This window comes from Nicotiana tabacum, chromosome 18, assembly GCF_000715075.1.
Source record: "Nicotiana tabacum cultivar K326 chromosome 18, ASM71507v2, whole genome shotgun sequence".
In the NCBI taxonomy this organism is placed as follows: domain Eukaryota; kingdom Viridiplantae; phylum Streptophyta; class Magnoliopsida; order Solanales; family Solanaceae; genus Nicotiana; species Nicotiana tabacum.
Genome location: NC_134097.1, coordinates 69,310,994 through 69,327,970, shown reverse-complemented (window position 1 = coordinate 69,327,970; position 16,977 = coordinate 69,310,994). Strand labels below are relative to the sequence as shown.

The 16,977-nt window shown below is 37.8% G+C and overlaps 1 protein-coding gene across 1 annotated transcript; it reads right to left on the bottom strand.

Annotated features, from left to right (window-relative positions):
• Window positions 1-540: 540 nt before the first annotated feature.
• LOC107787528 (DCN1-like protein 1) lies at window positions 541-9,576 on the bottom strand. Its single transcript, NM_001325438.1, has 11 exons — window positions 9,469-9,576; window positions 9,334-9,395; window positions 7,721-7,857; window positions 5,468-5,526; window positions 5,162-5,185; window positions 3,922-4,004; window positions 3,751-3,815; window positions 3,529-3,578; window positions 1,411-1,512; window positions 1,106-1,165; window positions 541-946 (listed from the first exon to the last, which is right to left on the bottom strand). The coding sequence occupies exons 1-11, from the start codon at window positions 9,469-9,471 to the stop codon at window positions 812-814; spliced, it is 780 nt and encodes a 259-aa protein (NP_001312367.1). The 5' UTR covers window positions 9,472-9,576; the 3' UTR covers window positions 541-811.
• Between the last annotated feature and the right edge of the window lie 7,401 nt (window positions 9,577-16,977).

Below are 16,977 nucleotides of genomic sequence, written 5' to 3'. Positions count from 1 at the left end.
GTGAGGTCAATAGTCTAAGCTGTCACCACAATGGTAAACCTTTACAACCCCCCCCCCCCCCCCCCAAAAAAAAAGTGTAACAATAACCGTTGTTTGCTTCTGCAAATTTACCCCAGCGTACGTGCGAAAGAACCGCATACTCTCCATGGACTTCAAGTTCAATGTTGTCCTTGGGTAATGCACTAATGAATACTCCTAAAACTTCTTTTATTTTGCTTTCTATAATTTCTAGGTTTTGACAACATTATTCCGAAGCAAAAGAATTACTACATTTAAATCTCAACATGACCACCATTGAGTAGTTGTTAGTTGAAACTACTACATGCGTGCATGAAACAATGGTTTTACAGGCCCGTAGGTACGCCAAGATTCTAAATTGAGCATCGGTTTAGCCATAGGGCACCAGAGACTAATTCAACTTGGTTAGCTGAACTAACACTGGAGAGAACTCAGTGATACGGGTTCCTCTAGTAACTCTTTTCCCTTTTGTTTCTTTCTTTTTTGGATGAACTACAAGAGACAAATGATACACTATGGAAGTTAGCTCAAGATTCTTACATTGTTAGACAAGTGTTGGGAAATATCATCGGCTCCCCAATATTTTGCTTCTCCTGGGGCTAAAAAAAATTGGCTCCCATATACAAGTCTTTAATTTGTCCAAGAAATCCAAATCAAGTCAACAGTTACTTTGCACTTAAGAGGAGTCCTTTCCCTCACGTATTTTGTACATGAACTTGTTCTTGAAAACTAGAAACAGTTCAAACACCAAACAATACTCTTACACAGCACAGGCAGCAACTGCAGCAAACCATCAGCATTTCTGGCTCCAATCACTCATTTGACCTTTTTGCACAATACCATTTTCAGTCAAGTACTCAACGAATTCATCTATAAGATAAGGCCAAGCTCCTTCAGCATCATAATTTGATAATGCAGGGTCCACAGACTGTATTGATAGTCACATATGTCAACTTTAGGTATTTTTATACTGATGTAAAACTTTAACATAAAAACAGTGGAGAGAGATGGAATGTGGGGAGGTGAGTAAGGAATGTACGCTGGGTGAGTTCAAAAGCTAATACTTTAAAGTAGATGAGTAACTTACCCTTGCAAATTCCAGTAGCTGAGCCCAAGTATCCCGTGAAATAGCCTTGTTATGCCGTGCCTGAATTAAGTGGCAGATCAAAGTAGGGGTTAGAGGTGAGTTATAGCATCCTCTTTAAGCAGATATCACTTCTAAGAGCAGATTGGTTAAGTTTATGGTATAAAAATACCAAAGGTAGATACAGAAGCAGACACAATGGCAGAGAAAGAGAGAAATCATATTGAGATATGTACGTGAAGCAAACAGAAACCAGCGAACAGAGAAAACAGATACAAAATCCAGCACTTTTTTGGCCTTCCAATTACCTGTAGAAACTGACACCAATGATCAACCAACGGCCACTGCTTTTCAGCAAATAGCAATTGCCACATCCCAATAGCCGTGTCCAAGGCCAAAGATTTCTGGCCCTGAAATTTAAGAAGAGGACGTCAGTGTCTCTGATGCAGTAAGGGAAGCTTGGAAGAGAGAAATTACTCATATATACTGGTAAATGTAAATATGTTTTTGGTATCTTTTTGGCGCAGGCAGTCTATTGTAAATGATGTAAATCCCTTACTAGCCATTCTTAGCCTCCTGCACAGCTTGAAAAACCTGTGTAGCACTTTCTTAGTGCTTTTGTTTCATGACTAATACCTTACCATTATTAAAAAATTATGTTGAGGTTCTTGCCTGAAAATGACATTAGTACTCCTACACCCTTTTCAATAACAAACAAAGATTACAAAGGCAAACTGGAGAAAATTCAGAACTAATCCTCCCGAAACCACAATTTAATAATTTAGACATTAGACTAAATACTGAGAGCTTCATGTTTAAGGATGCAGTATGCAGAACTAATACAAAGCAAAGAAGAGCAGAAAACATAAACAGCTGCCGCTAATTGATTTAGGAGTTTTCCCTTTGCAGTTTTGATCATCTCAGCTATCTGTTACAGAGTTGTTTCAGGATGGAATTTCATACAATTTCTTTCTTTACGCAAAGGACTGCAAAAATGAGCATTTCTTGTAAACATCTCTGACTGCCCAATATTTGTTTTCACTTTTCCCCTTTACCATCATTGAAATAAAGAGCAAAATTCATAGACAGGCAGCACTAATCCTCATACATTAAACCTACAAATATCATCTGCCAACATATACCTCATTTCATATCACATCACCCAAAATTGAAATATGTCAAGTACAATAAACATCTTCACAATGCAAAAACAGAAGGTGTTAAAATGACGACAGGTATGGCACAACATTTGCTGAACTTGGAATCTTGGATATCTATCCAACTTCTCCAGCCAAAAAAAACACTGGAAAAAAGAATTTACGGATAATCCATCCAGGGCTCCAATTACTAGCTTCAGATGAAATAAAAAGAGAACTATCAGTAGTTGTCTTCTGAATTCTGCCAATTGTTTTGAGTTTTCCATCCAAGAACTTAAGCGAATGTTAGTTGAGTAAGCACACCTTTATACTTTTTCTTGGTTTACTAGTAAGACATATGCTTTAACATTGACCAAAATCAAAATTTTATCCCTTGCTTTATCTTGTTCAAGTGTGCAGTGACATAGCGTACAGTGATAACATATAAAACTGCCAAGGCAATTCCCAAAGAAGGAAATCTTATTTTGGGTCTTTTCTCACGAAAAGGAAAAAGAAAATACACAGTTAAAGCCATGTGTGGTTGATGATAATTTCCTTTGGAATTCAAATTCATTGGAGAATTGTGACAGCCCTAGAAAAAGTGGTTTAGTTCATTTTAGATTCTCTTGTGCTTCTGAATCCGCGTCAAGATGTTTAAAGCAATCATACCTAACCTGTTACTTTCTTCAAAGAAAAGCAATCATCTTCATACCTAAAGATGATTGGTACAAGCTAAGACCTCTAAGTAGCTTTTGAAATACGACCATTCATTTATTAGACGTAGTATAGAGGCTTGATGCTATCACCTAAATACCTAGAGTAATGTGGCAGACAATTGAGAAACTCGACAAGCTAGTCTTGCTCAGGTGGTAAAGCATCTCCACCCACGACTGTTAGGTTCTGGGTTCGAATCACACCGGAGGGGAAGGGTGGAAACGCTATAGATCCTCCTAAATTGGGAGGGAATTTTGAAAAAAAATATAATAATTAAAAAAAATTGAGAAACTCAGGTTGGATCTTGGTTTAACGGGAAAAAGAAAAGGAAATACTTTCAAAAGCTCATCAAAAAAGTGACTTGTTGCTGTTTCTTAGACATCACTATCAATCACTGGTATTTAACTAAATAAATGAAATGAATGCACAAAAGGCGGAGGGAAAAAAGGGAAGCGGAAGCCTCCCAAGCATAAGGAAATAATAATTCTTATTTCACATTAATCAATTTGAACAAGTAAAAACTCAAACGGCCTTTGAATTATCGAGGAAAATTGGCGAGGGATCAGTAAGACAAACCTTCTCCTTTGCCCAGCTGAAAGCAAAGTTGTAAATCTCTCGGAACTTATCTGAATAAAGTAAATAAGAAATTTAAAGTCAGGAACTTTTCATCTGATTTAATCAAATCAAATCAAATGTTCAAAGAGCTTGTAAACTAGATTTAGAGTTGATATAGAAAATTATTAAAACAAGGCAAAAACTTCTTTGACAACACAAGGAGAGTTCCATGTCATCACATACGTTCGTCTCTCATCTCGGAACGCATAAATGGCAATTTTTCTCTGAGCTTTTCCAACGAATCTATTCTGCCATTCAGGAGACAGCGTCATTAGATCAAACATCTAAAATTCGTAGTAGACAGAGTAAAAGAGATTATACTATAGAAGTTCACAGGTCTTAACCTAGGCTTACCCGAGAGATTGTAATCCACCAATAAACTCTTGCTTGGAGAATTCACACATGGTTGCAGCTTTCATGTGCCATGAAAGAACCAACTGTAATTGTATTCGCTCTTTTAATGTCAATAAAATATCAGGCAGCAGTGCTAGACAAAATACTATCATACTCGTAGGTACAAAGAGGGAAACCGGGACAAAGAGGAAAACCGCTCGACTACCCTTTAACCTACAACCTTAATGCTCGACCTCCACACCTTCCTATCAAGAGTGAATACAATAATACCTGATGAAGTAATTGGGTCAATTGATGGCATCAACAACAACAACAACAACAACAAACCCAGTGTAGTCCCACAGGTGGGGTTTAGGGAGGGTTGAGTGTACGCAGACCTTACTCCTGCCTTTACAAAGGCAGAGAGTATGTTTCCAGTAGGCCCTCGGCTCAGGGATGAAAAAGGGAAGGGGCAATAACAAGCAAACCAATCTGACAACCAAAGTGAAAATACAAAACTAACACTAAATGATGCAAAAAGAAAACCGATGTTTTCTGCTTTTATTATTTTTTGAATGGGCGAGAGAACTACTCAAGGGATGATTCTTAGTAAGATGATAACGAGAATAGGTGGAGTAACATAAACGCTCAATGGTTTAAGAATTTTTATGGCAATCCGGTATCAGCCGAAAGGCTATCCTGTTAGTTGAGAATATTCCAACAGTTGGAGGCTGAAACTTTTAAGCTATTATTATTATTATTATTATTATTATTATTATTATTATTATTATTATTATTATTATTATTATTATTATTATTATTAAGCACGATTTCTGTGGAGGATGTACGACCCGATCTAGAGTTTAAAACATATCCGTTAAGTGAAAGATCACCATCTTAGTTCAAAAACATAAAACAAGTGGCAAGCTATAGAAGAACCAAACCTGATTGGTTGTGTTGCTTCAAATTTACTGTGGTACCATTGTCATTTGGTCGTGAATTCATCAGAAATCAGGAACAAGTATCGGGTTTGATTAAGTCAAGAACTACAATTATATAAGCTCAAAATTTACAAGCCATATGGCCCACTGTAAAAGTAAAATAAATGGTAGTACTCTTCAATGCAATTACTTCTTATCATTAGTTCTATTGATAAACCTCTCCTTTGAGCCAAATCCTCCCTCCAAAATGAGTCCTTAAAAGGGAATAGAGAGACAGAAAGAAAAAAGTAGCTGAGAGGGTTATAATGAATAGCACATACCATAACTATATCCTGAGGATCAACCTGACAATGAAATAAAAGAGTTAATATTTACTCAAGCATAATCAGAAATAATAACTTAACAGAAAATGGGTAAGAGAAGCTATAAAGTGCAATATACCTACACATCATTATGTTATACAGCTTGAAATTTAAAAACGAGTTTGAAAAGGAAAAATTATACAACCAGCTAAGACCACAAAATTCTTAAATTTTTTTTTATTGAAAACCTATAACAATAGGAAAACTGTAACGATATAACAAGTGGCCCTTGACTCGTTAGATTAACTAACTATACTAACCCACCTGAATGTCATTGCAGAGGAGACTAATACCATCGGCCAAAATCATGTCAGAGTACGGGTCTGCAAAAGAAAAGAATGTCCGCCACAAAAGTGATGTAATTAGTAAGAGAATCCAAGTTGAAACACAAACCAGATGTTTTGCGATAGTCTCATGTGTAAAAGATCCCTTTGGATGCAAATAGTGAAGAAAGCTACTTTAAATTTCCAGTAAAATTAGCAAACTCTAAGCAGTTTCTGTTTACAGTCATACAGCTTTACATCTAGCAAATCGCGCCCATTTTCCCAAAATTGTTTTTAGAATTATTTAGTAAATAAATGTCAATATAGGTACTTGATTGGTAGTCATAAGGCAAAAGATGCTTTCCCTCACTAGGGAACATATACAAAATCCACATAGGGGAAAGACACGATTGACTTTCTCAACTCTCTACACAACTTGTAATGATCCCAATATTTTGGATGTACTTTTTTACCAGCATTCTCTTGTTCTTGGCTTACATCAAAAAAATTCTATCTTACGTATCAAAAGAAAAGAACCTCGAATTTACGAATATCCATTGAAGTAACGGTTTCCTAACCAAGAAATCCCCGAGGCTAGCTAGCGCATGGGTTGAAATTGATGAATAACGGGCCACCTCTCCACCCTTCTCCACTTAAATACTAAGCTTTTGTCTTCCACAGGGTCCAAACTCCTGACGTATGACGAACCCACACATCATGGGTTACGTTTTTACCAGTAGACTGAAGCCCCTAGGGGCACCAAAGAAGCAATCTTAAACCGAGAGAAAACATTGTGATTCAGAAATCTTGTATTTCATGAAGGTTAATATCTGTGGTATTAAAAAGACATCTCTTCGAGCTTAAAGCGATGAAACAATGTGAAGAGAGGAATTATCACTACATGCGTGAATCCATGCACTTCTGTGCGCTTCAAGCAATGGCTTGTAAAGTGATCCAAATGAAAAGCAGTCGATTTATTGAATCTCAGAATTGGATTAATATCGGTATTGTTGTATATTGGATGTTGATATCAGTTATTCTAATTGCAATTTAATTATTATCGTACTAAATTCACATATGTTAAGTATTTTTAATTTTCTGTAATTGTGTGCTTTACTTCAAGGAGGCATTTCACTTCTTGCTTTCACTTCAAGCCTCAAGGGCCTTGTCGGTTTTTGTTGTGCTTTTCGTTTTTAAAAAACACTGGTTAAATACTAAAAATGTAATGAATAATACAATAGCCAAAGGGTGTGGGTGAATAAAGTGCCTATCCTCATAGATATTTCCATATTATTGCTGTGACTGTTTGATTTTCCTTTCTTATTACTCCCTCCGGTTCACAATAAGTGTCCAATTTGCTTTTAGCACGCCCGTTAAGAAAATACTAAATTCTATACAAAAATACCTACTATGACTAAACTACCCCTAATTAAACATTTAATGTGAGGAGTAAGAAAACTTTTTAGGGACATCTACATAGGGGTTATTTTGTAAAAACAAATTCAATTCTTTCTTGATTACATAACTAGACACTTATTTTGAACCAAAATGAAAAGGCAAATTGGTCACTTATTGTGAACCGGAGGAGTAGTTTAGTTTTCACTTAATCATTACACTATCGACACTCTTAATTTTCATTCTCTTAAACTACACTAATAGGAGGATTTCCATGTTGGCTAGTTATTACACTCTGCGGAACAATAACTTATTCATTTTTTATTACTTAAAATGATCAGTAAACTTGTTACTGCAACTCGATCGCATCACTGAACATCATGCAAGTAACTAATCAATCTTTTCTAGCTTCAAGTCTAACCAATGTCAAGAAAATAGGAAGCACCCAAGTCATGGCAAACCCACGAGGTCCAAGAAGACCTAAAATATTTTACAAATGACATGGTCAATCCAGCTTAGATTCTCACTGAAAGATGTAGTCTAAAATAACCTCCGCAACAAAGTGCCATGAGAACATTCATTTCATTTATATTATTTGCCTATCTTTTTGCATTTTTTGATATGCACATAGGCATATATTTCTTAAAGGTAAGTGATTAGACAGTGGTTGTTTAGAGTGCCTCATCTAAAAATGTCCATTGCCCAATTTTCAAGTTAATCAGAATAGCTCAGATCTTTTTGTCTCCTAAAAGAGCATATCAAGACTACATAAAGATGTATTATCAAAAGAGCATACAAAATAAATTGCAAAACCAAAAAATTAGTATCTAGTTAACAAAGCATAGGATGCAATGCTTGCCTTTGTATCTATTGTAAAGCTCCTCCAACCGCCTTGTATCAGCAGATGACTTGACTTGTGACTGGCTGTAAAATATATCAAATGCTCCTTCAAGATTCCAATCACTGGCCTTCAAAGCCTGAAGAGCAACTTTTTCACTGCATACAAATATGATGAATAGAGAGTTATCATTGTGTACTTCAAACATCACAACCTAATCCACAGAACTTGAGGAAAATAAAAATTATAAACTGCTCAAGCATAAATGACTTCAACGTTTCGGCGTTTTCCAAGGAATCATGTGACAAGAGCAGCGACCTATGACGAATAAACACTTATAGAATTTAGGGTACGTAGAATTGACAGGATTAGGAAAGTGAAATTACCCCAACACAAATCGATCACATTAAACTTTAAAGTTTAAAAACTATGTATGATTTTCAACACGATCTCAAAATTTTAACTGGAGGTTGCACTGATCTATGAACTAACATGGAGGATGAAATTCATAAATTATAACATCATGGACAAAAAGGAATAACATGAAGGAACTTTATCTGGTATTATTTTGACCAATTAAATGATGCTAAACCTTTTTTAGCGTTCCAAATTTATATGCCGTATTTGCATGTTGACGCAGTCACTAATATTATATCAGTATAGAACTACTGAACAAAATTTATTTCTTAAAGTTAATCCTCTTGCAATTTGTTATTTAAACTTAATTATCTCCCCAAGTTCTTGGGGCCAAATTCTCATTGTTCACCCCTCCAAATGTTCTGTTTGTGCTAAGAATGGTTAATTGGTGATGGATTTACACTCTTATTTTACTTAACTTCAATTCTTAGATATATTATTGTTCAAACTAAAATTTAAACACTTCTTTACACACTTCAAATAGTGTGCCCTTGTATTATATCAGCTCTTTTCACAGTCAGCAAGGACTTGTTTATGGTTGTAACTGTTCCACACCACCAGCAGTGACTTGATGCTGGTTCTCATATTTAAAATTACTTTACTTATCAAAAAATTAGTGTGCTCTTGCCGTGTCTTGACTAACTAGCTGAGTCATATTTGTCTACGAGCTCATGTCTTGAACGCTAAAACAATAAAAGAAACTTTTCTAGCTATAGGCACGAAAGAGAACCAAAGGAAATTGATTCATCAAAAAGGTTTGGCATGTTTGTTAAAAATGATGCCATTGCTATAAGACTTTAGAGTTATTGGAGTTACCATCTTATTTAGAAAGTTTCAGAAATGAAACAAACAGGATTTATGTGATACTTCAACATGTCAGGCAAAGTACAAGCAAGGTGGAAAATAAATGCTCCTTCAGGCTTACATTAGTTCAGATGTGCTACAAAACACTGCAACTCAGTTTCCAACGGAGTCTATAGAGTTGTAAAACCTAGAAAGAGACGAGCCACATGTTTCTGCTTATCACTTTTTTTTTTTGGCAAAGAGGATATGAATGAACTTCCTTGATTAGAAAAAAGAAAGAAAGTATAACGTATAAAATTAAGCTTAAGTTCTGCAGCGGAGTTGAGTTCCGCCGTGAAATTAGAACAGAGAAGTTAGCGAATCAGGATACTTAGCATTCTGAGAGCCCTAGAGAGAGGAGAAAAGAAAGGCACCTTGCCCCAGTTATGGTCATGAACTGCTGAACTTTGTCCCGGCGCCCTATTCCTAGCTTGTTCTGTTAAAGCAAATGAGAAAATAAGTAAACTTACAATATCAACGCAATAAATAGAGAATTGACTAGCACTGACCATCTTTTTGGGGGCGGAACGAAGAAAGCAGTGATCGATAAGTTGCTCCCGCTGACCGGGGAGATTTTCTGTTGCTAGGGTTTCGTCGGTGTTCCGATCTCCCCCTCTGTTTTTCTTTTTCTTTCTCTTTGAAGTAAAAGGGGGACACTAGGGTCCCACTATGAAGAAACCTGCACAGAATAAGAAACCTGCACAGAATTACTGTCCGCTGTATTTTTGCTTTTTGCTTCTCTTTTTTCATTAGTTTTTGAACATATTCAATACAAATTTGTCCCAAATAAATGTTGTGAGCCCCTCATCCTTCGTCATCATATGGTGAGGTATCAAATATTCCCAGTAAAACTCATGCATTTGAAAAAGACTAATTTTTTTTTTTAATTTTTATTTGCGGAAAACATTTTGTTCTATCTGGAAATGAATTTTTCACATATTTTGAAGTTTTGAGATTTTATAGGATTTGACATTTTTTAAAAAGAACATTCATTTATTTTTTCTTACCTATCTTGCACGGTCTCGAGGGGTCATGGTTGAATGAATGCACTTTGGTTTGAGCGGAGATAGTATTAGTGGGCATTTGGACATAAAATTGCGAAATTTCAGAAAATAAGTGGGAAAAAATTAAGTGAAAATAGTATTTGAAAATTAGAGTTGTGCTTGGACATGAATACAATTTGGAGCTATTTTGCAATTTTTGTAAGAGGTTTGAAGTGAAAATTTTAAAAAACATCCTTTTGAAGTTTTTTAGCTAACGTTTGGACATAGATTTAGTTGAAACTTGAAAAAATAATTTTTGGAAGTTGAAATTATGTTTGGACATGCATTTTATTTGAAAAAAATTTGAAGTTTTGTGAGTGAGAGAACAAGTTTCACCCAAAATCTACCCTAAACTAGATTTTGGGCACTTGAAAAATAATTTCAGAAATTTTTTAAAAATAAATCATTAATCTATGAACAAATAATATTTTCAAAAAAGATTTGAAAAAAACGTTGCCAAAATGTATGGCCAAACGGGGGCCTTAACTTTTTGAAAAATTTCGAAATTCAACTTTAAGTAAAATTTGAAACTTTCAAGGTCAAACACTGTTTCCAGAAAAAAATTTGAAAAAGTGTAAAAAAAAATTATGGCAAAACGGGTCCTTAATCTGTAATACATTAAAAGCAAACAACAACAACTACTACAAACCCAATCTAATCCCACATGCGGAAGAGTAATGTGTAGAAAGGTTGTTTTCGATAGACCCTCGGCTCAAGAAATAGTGACAAGGAAGCAACTGGCCATAATAACAACAAAAAAAACAAAGACACAATTCATAAAAACAAATATCTAGAGATAAAAAGTACAAGAATAATATTAATAATATAATGTTGTAAGAATGACACAACATGTAATAAAAAGATCTAGGAATAAGAAAATATAATAGTATTACTAATACTACCGGTAAGACTAGAAGACACCCTCGACTACCTATCAACGTTCGACTCTAATTCTCGACCTCCACATCTTCCTATCTAGAGTTGTGTCCTCGGTAAGCTGAAGCAACGTCATGTCCTGCCTAATCATCTCTCCTCAATACTTCTTAGCCTACCTCTACCCTTCCTCAGACCCGACATGGTTAACCTCTCACACCACCTAACTGGAGCGTCTATGTCTCTCTTCATCACGTGCCCAAACCATCTCAATTGTCTTCCACAGGGGTCACTCTCACCTTGTCTCTAATAGCTTCATTTCTAATCTTATCCTTCCTGGTATGCTCACACATCCATCTCAACATCCTCATTTCTGCTACTTTCATCTTCTAGACATGGAATTTCTTGACTGGCTAGCACTTGGAATATATTAAAAGTGTTTATTGCAAATTATTAGTTAATGTGAATATCTACTACTTCCACTACTTTCATCCATCATGTAAATAACCTCCTACTATTCATCACTATTATGACTGTAACTTCCATGATCTTCCCTCATAATTCCAATTGTTAATGTCATATTTAAGGCAATCTTTTTGTATGCCTTTATGTAATAATATAAATAGAGACATGATATGATATGTAATGCACTTGAACACTAGAAAGAAATAAGAAAGTTCTATCTTCTTCTCTTCTCCTAATGCCTATTTTTTTGGTTTATATTATTAATTTAAATTATATTTCTTGACACGTTATCACGGGTACGAAGCTTGTGTATACGGTCAAAATTGTATGCCTCCGACTTATAGGCTCGAGGGCCCGTCCTTAGTCCGAGTCCGGGTAAGATCAAGTTCGAGCTCGAGGGACCAGACCCGAGTTCGAAGGCGAAGCACAATGCATACCGAGGTCGAGTGTTTTTGAACCCGAAATAGTACCGTTGTGGATTTGTACCAGAACGAGTTAGATTCTTGCCACGTCCCCAAAGTCATGGCGCAAATCCCGGAATATGATTGCACTATGTCGTACTAGGCGGTTAGAGAGATGTACCAAGAATATTCCTTACTGTAAATAGAAATATTCCTTATTTAGGACTCCCCTATTATATAAAGGGGACCCCAATCATTTGTAAGATCATCTTATCATCACTGAGAAAGAATATACTTTGTCCCTTTTCGCCTACTGTTCATCAGCATTGTCCTTTAGCTCTATTGTTCTTACTTTAATTTTCCTATTTAATTGTTCTTACTGCCCTAAGCCACCTCGAGGTCGCTAAGCTCGAGGTCACTGTTGTTAAGTAACATTGGTTTGATTTACTTCTAACTTTTATTTCTACTTCATATTTTTTTATTATTAATTAGTATTGAACTAAATCACATATCTTTAAAACCACTAATCAAGTTTAATTATTACTCGTATTTTCGAGGTAAACAGTTTGGCGCCCACCGTGGGGCTAAAGATAATAGTGATTATTTCTGTACTGATTCTCGTTACACACGTTATCTTTACGCTTTTTCTTGTCAAGATTCTTTGATTCTCAGGCTTAAACATGTCTAGCACACAGAACACACCTGTTCATGATAGCGAAGGTCTTGGGGAAAACAGCAATGCAAGAGTCGGTGTACCACCGATAAACCCAGGAAAAGTGCCAAATATGGTACCCGTTGATGTTAGTTCGCACATCACTTTGAATGCAGATCTAGGCGCGGACCCCGAAGGAAATATATACAGGAAAGCTCGATCTGGTGACCAAAGAACACAAGGAATGGGAGATAGGGGAGTCAGCCTCCAAGTGGTATTCGAGATGCTGCAAGCTCAGCAAATCGCCATCGCTCAACTTCAGAGTCATAATAGAACTACAAACACATCCGAACCAGTGAACTCGGCATGCTGAACCAGCCTTATAAAGGCCCGATAAAAGCGGCTCGGGGACTGACCCCACGATTATGAGAATGCTAGAGGAATTAACTAAGAGGATCGAGTCCGGAGAAAAGAAAATTGAAGACAATGATAAGAAAGTGGAAACGTATAACTCCCTGGTAGACTAGATACCGGGGGTGCCTCCAGTTTTGAAAGGTCTAGACGCCAAGAAGTTCATACAAAAACCCTTCCCCCCGAGTGCGGCTCTGATGCCCATTCCCAAGAAGTTTTGCATGCCCGATATACCCAAATATAATGGGACAACCGACCCTAACGAGCATATAAATTCATACATTTATGGGATTAAATGAAATGATTTGAATGACGATGAAATCGAATTAGTTTTATTGAAAAAATTTGGGGAAACACTATCAAAGGGAGCCATAATTTGGTATCACAACCTAGCTCCTAACTCTATTGATTTGTTTGCTATGTTAGTAGATAACTTTAGAAAAGCACACACCGGAGCCATAAAGGTGGCCACAAGAAAATCGTACGTCTTCAAGATAAAGTAAAGGAACGACGATATGCTAAGGGAGTTCATGTCCCGGTTTCAGATGGAAAGAATGGAGTTACCACCGGTCTCCGACGATTGGGCAGTACAAGCCTTTATGCAGGGTCTGAATGAAAGGAGCTCGATCGCATCTCGACAGTTGAAGCAGAACTTGATCGAATATCCAGCTGTGACATGGTCAGATGTGCACAATCATTATCAATCAAAGATCAAGGTCGAGGACGACCAGTTGGAAGCCCCCTCGAGCAGTTCATCCTAACAGATTCGCAGCCAAGCCCCCGAGGGACACAGACCGGGAATCGATATTCAACAAAGAATGGTATCGGCTATATGCCGATCGAAGGAACAACGGCTTAAGCCGCAACACTCCTCGGAGCGATCGGAGAAACGATCGAGGTCAAAATTCTCGAGGACTCACGAGTAAGAGCGGGTTCGATAAGCACACCGACCCTGCCGAGGCCCCTCGATTATCAGAGTACAACTTCAGCATAGATGCATCAGGGATCGTCTTAGCTATTGGGAGAATCAAAGGTACCAAGTGTCTCAGGACAATATAGACCAATCTTTCTCAAAGGAACCCAAACTTGATGTGTAAGTATCATAGCACACATAGTCATAAAACAGAAGATTGCAGGCAGTCAGGGGAAGAAGTGGCTCGTTTGTTCAACGAGGGCCACCTTCGAGAATTCCTAAGTGATCGGGCTAAGTAGCACTTCAGGGAGAGAGATGCAAGGAAAAATGGACAAGAAGAACCACAACATGTAATCCACATGATCATTGGCGGAGTCGATGTACCTCAATGACCTGTGTTCAAGCACACCAAAGTATCAATCACCAGAGAAAAATAGACTAGGAGCTCCGGGGACGTCTTATCATTCTGTGATGAGGAAGCAGAAGGCATATCTTAGCCTCACAATGACGCCCTGGTAATCTCTATCCTTTTGAATAAAATTCAAGTTAAACGTATTTTGGTGGATCCAGGTAGCTCAGCAAACATAATCAGATTAGGGGTCGTGGAACAACTCGGCCTATAAGATAAGATTGTACCTGCATCCCAGGTCCTGAATGGCTTCAACATGGCAAGCGAAACAACAAAGGGAGAAATTATCTTGCTAGTAAATGTAGCTAGGACCATACAAGATACAAAGTTCCATGTCATCGAAGGTGATATGAGGTATAACGCGCTCCTTAAGAGGCTATGGATACACAACATGAGGGCAGTGCCTTTAACTCTTCACCAGATGATGAAGTTCCCAACAGAGGAAGGAGTAAAAATAGTCTACGGAGAGTAACATGCTGCAAAGGAGATGTTTGCGATCGAGGAGTGATGCCGATACTAGAGCCTTCGACCTCGGAAAAATCGAGCATTGAAGGTAAACATGCAGCCAAATAGCAATTATCGCCTCCAGCCTTGATGGAATCGGAGCAACATGTAATAGAAGACAAAGATGAGGATTTCCTTACTCCCCGAACCTTCGCCATTCTAGAAGAATCTGATGCTACCAAATCAACTATCGAGGATCTGAAGCAGGTCATTTTGATCGAATACATGCCTGAGAAAAAGGTATACCTGGGAACAAGATTGACTCCCGAACTCAGGAAAAAACTCATTCAATTTCTTATTGATAATATGGATTGCTTTGCTTGGTCCCATTTAGATATGACAGAGATTCCACCAGAGATCACCACGCATCGGCTAAGCACCGATCCCAAGTTCAAACCGGTGAAGCAAAAAAGGAGGCCTCAGTCCGAGGTAAAACATGCCTTCATAAAAGACGAGGTAACCAAACTTCTTAAAATAGGATCCATTCGGGAGGTAAAGTACTCTGAAGGGTTAGCAAACGTAGTTGTAGTTCCTAAAAAAGAAAACAAGCTTAGAATGTGTGTGGACTATAAGGACTTGAACAAAGCATGTCCGAAATATTCTTTCCCATACATCGACCGAATGATCGATGCCAAGGCTGGCCACAAGACCCTAACTTTTCTCGATGCCTACTCCGGGTACATTCAAATGTAGATGAACTCGGAGGACCAGGAAAAGACTTCGTTTATAACTAAGTTTGGAACTTATTGTTACAACGTAATGCCCTTCGGGCTAAAAAATGCAGGAGATACATACCAACGCCTAGTTAACAAAATGTTCGAAGAACAAATAAGTAAAACAATGGAAGTCTATATCGATGACATGTTGGTTAAGTCCCTGCGCGCAGAGGACCATTTAGTTCATTTGTAGGAAACGTTTGCAATTTTGAGAAAATACAACATGAAGCTTAACCCGGAGAAATGTGTCTTCGGAGTCAGCTTGGGTAAGTTTCTCGACTTCATGGTATCAAATCGAGGTATCAAAATCAATCCCGATAAGATCAAGACTATCGAGGATATCACGACCGTGGATAGTGTGAAGGCCGTGCAAAGGCTAATAGGGTGAATAGCTGCCTTGGGTCGATTCATTTCAAGGTCGTCAGATCGGAGTCACCGGTTCTTTTCCTTGATCAAAAAGAAAAAGGATTTCATATGGACCCTGGAATTTCAGCAAGCCTTAGAAGAATTAAAGCGATATCTATTGAGCCCACCTTTGCTTCACACTCCGAAGGTAGATGATAAACTTTATCTATACTTGGCAGTGTCCGAGATAGCGATAAATGGAGTACTAGTTCTAGAAGAACAAGGTACGTAATTCCCTGGTTATTACGTAAGCTGAACTCTGGGAGATGCTGAAACTAGGTACCCTCATTTAGAAAAATTAGCACTTGCATTGATAAGCGCATTTAGAAAGATAAAACCATATTTTCAATGTTATCTTATATATGTATTAACCACGTACCCCCTTCGAAATGTTTTGCATAAGCCCGAGCTATCGGGTCGATTGGCCAAATGGGCCATCAAGCTTAGCGGGTACGATATAGAATATCAACCCCGAACGAAAAGTCTCAAATCCTAGCAGACTTCGTGGCCGATTTTATGCCAACCCTCGTACCCAAAATAGAAAGAGAACTCCTGTTGAGTTCGGGTACAACATCGGGGGTATGGACCCTTTTCACAGATGGTGCCTAGAATGTGAAGGGGTCCGAAATCGGCATTGTCTTGAAGCCACCCACGGGTGATACCATTAGGCAATCTATCAAAACTCGTAGATTAACTAACAATAAGGCCGAGTATGAGGCCATGATTGCAGGTCCTGAACTGGATAAAAGCTTGGGAGCAGAAGTCATCGAGGTCAATTGTGATTCTCTATTGGTGGTAAACAAGAGTTTTGAGGCTCGAGAGGATAGAATGCAGTGGTACCAAGACAAGCTACAAGTAACTTTGCATCTCTTCAAGGAGTGGACTCTGGATCACGTACCTTGAGAGCAAAATAGCGTGGCCGATGCACTTGCTAATCTGGGATCTTCGGTCGAAGAAGATGACATTGTCCCAAGGACTGTCATCCAACTATCAAAGTCTGTGGTTGAAGAGGGTCATGCCGAAATAAATTCAACAAGTTTAACATGGGACTAGAGGAACAAGTATATCGACTATTTGAAGAATGGAAAGCTCTCATCGGACCATAAAGAATCGAGGGCCCTACAAGCCAAGGCTACAAGGTTTGCATTAGATAAAGATGGAACGTTGTACCGAAGAACATTCGATGGACCATTGGCGGTGTGCTTGGGGCCAGGGGACACCTATTA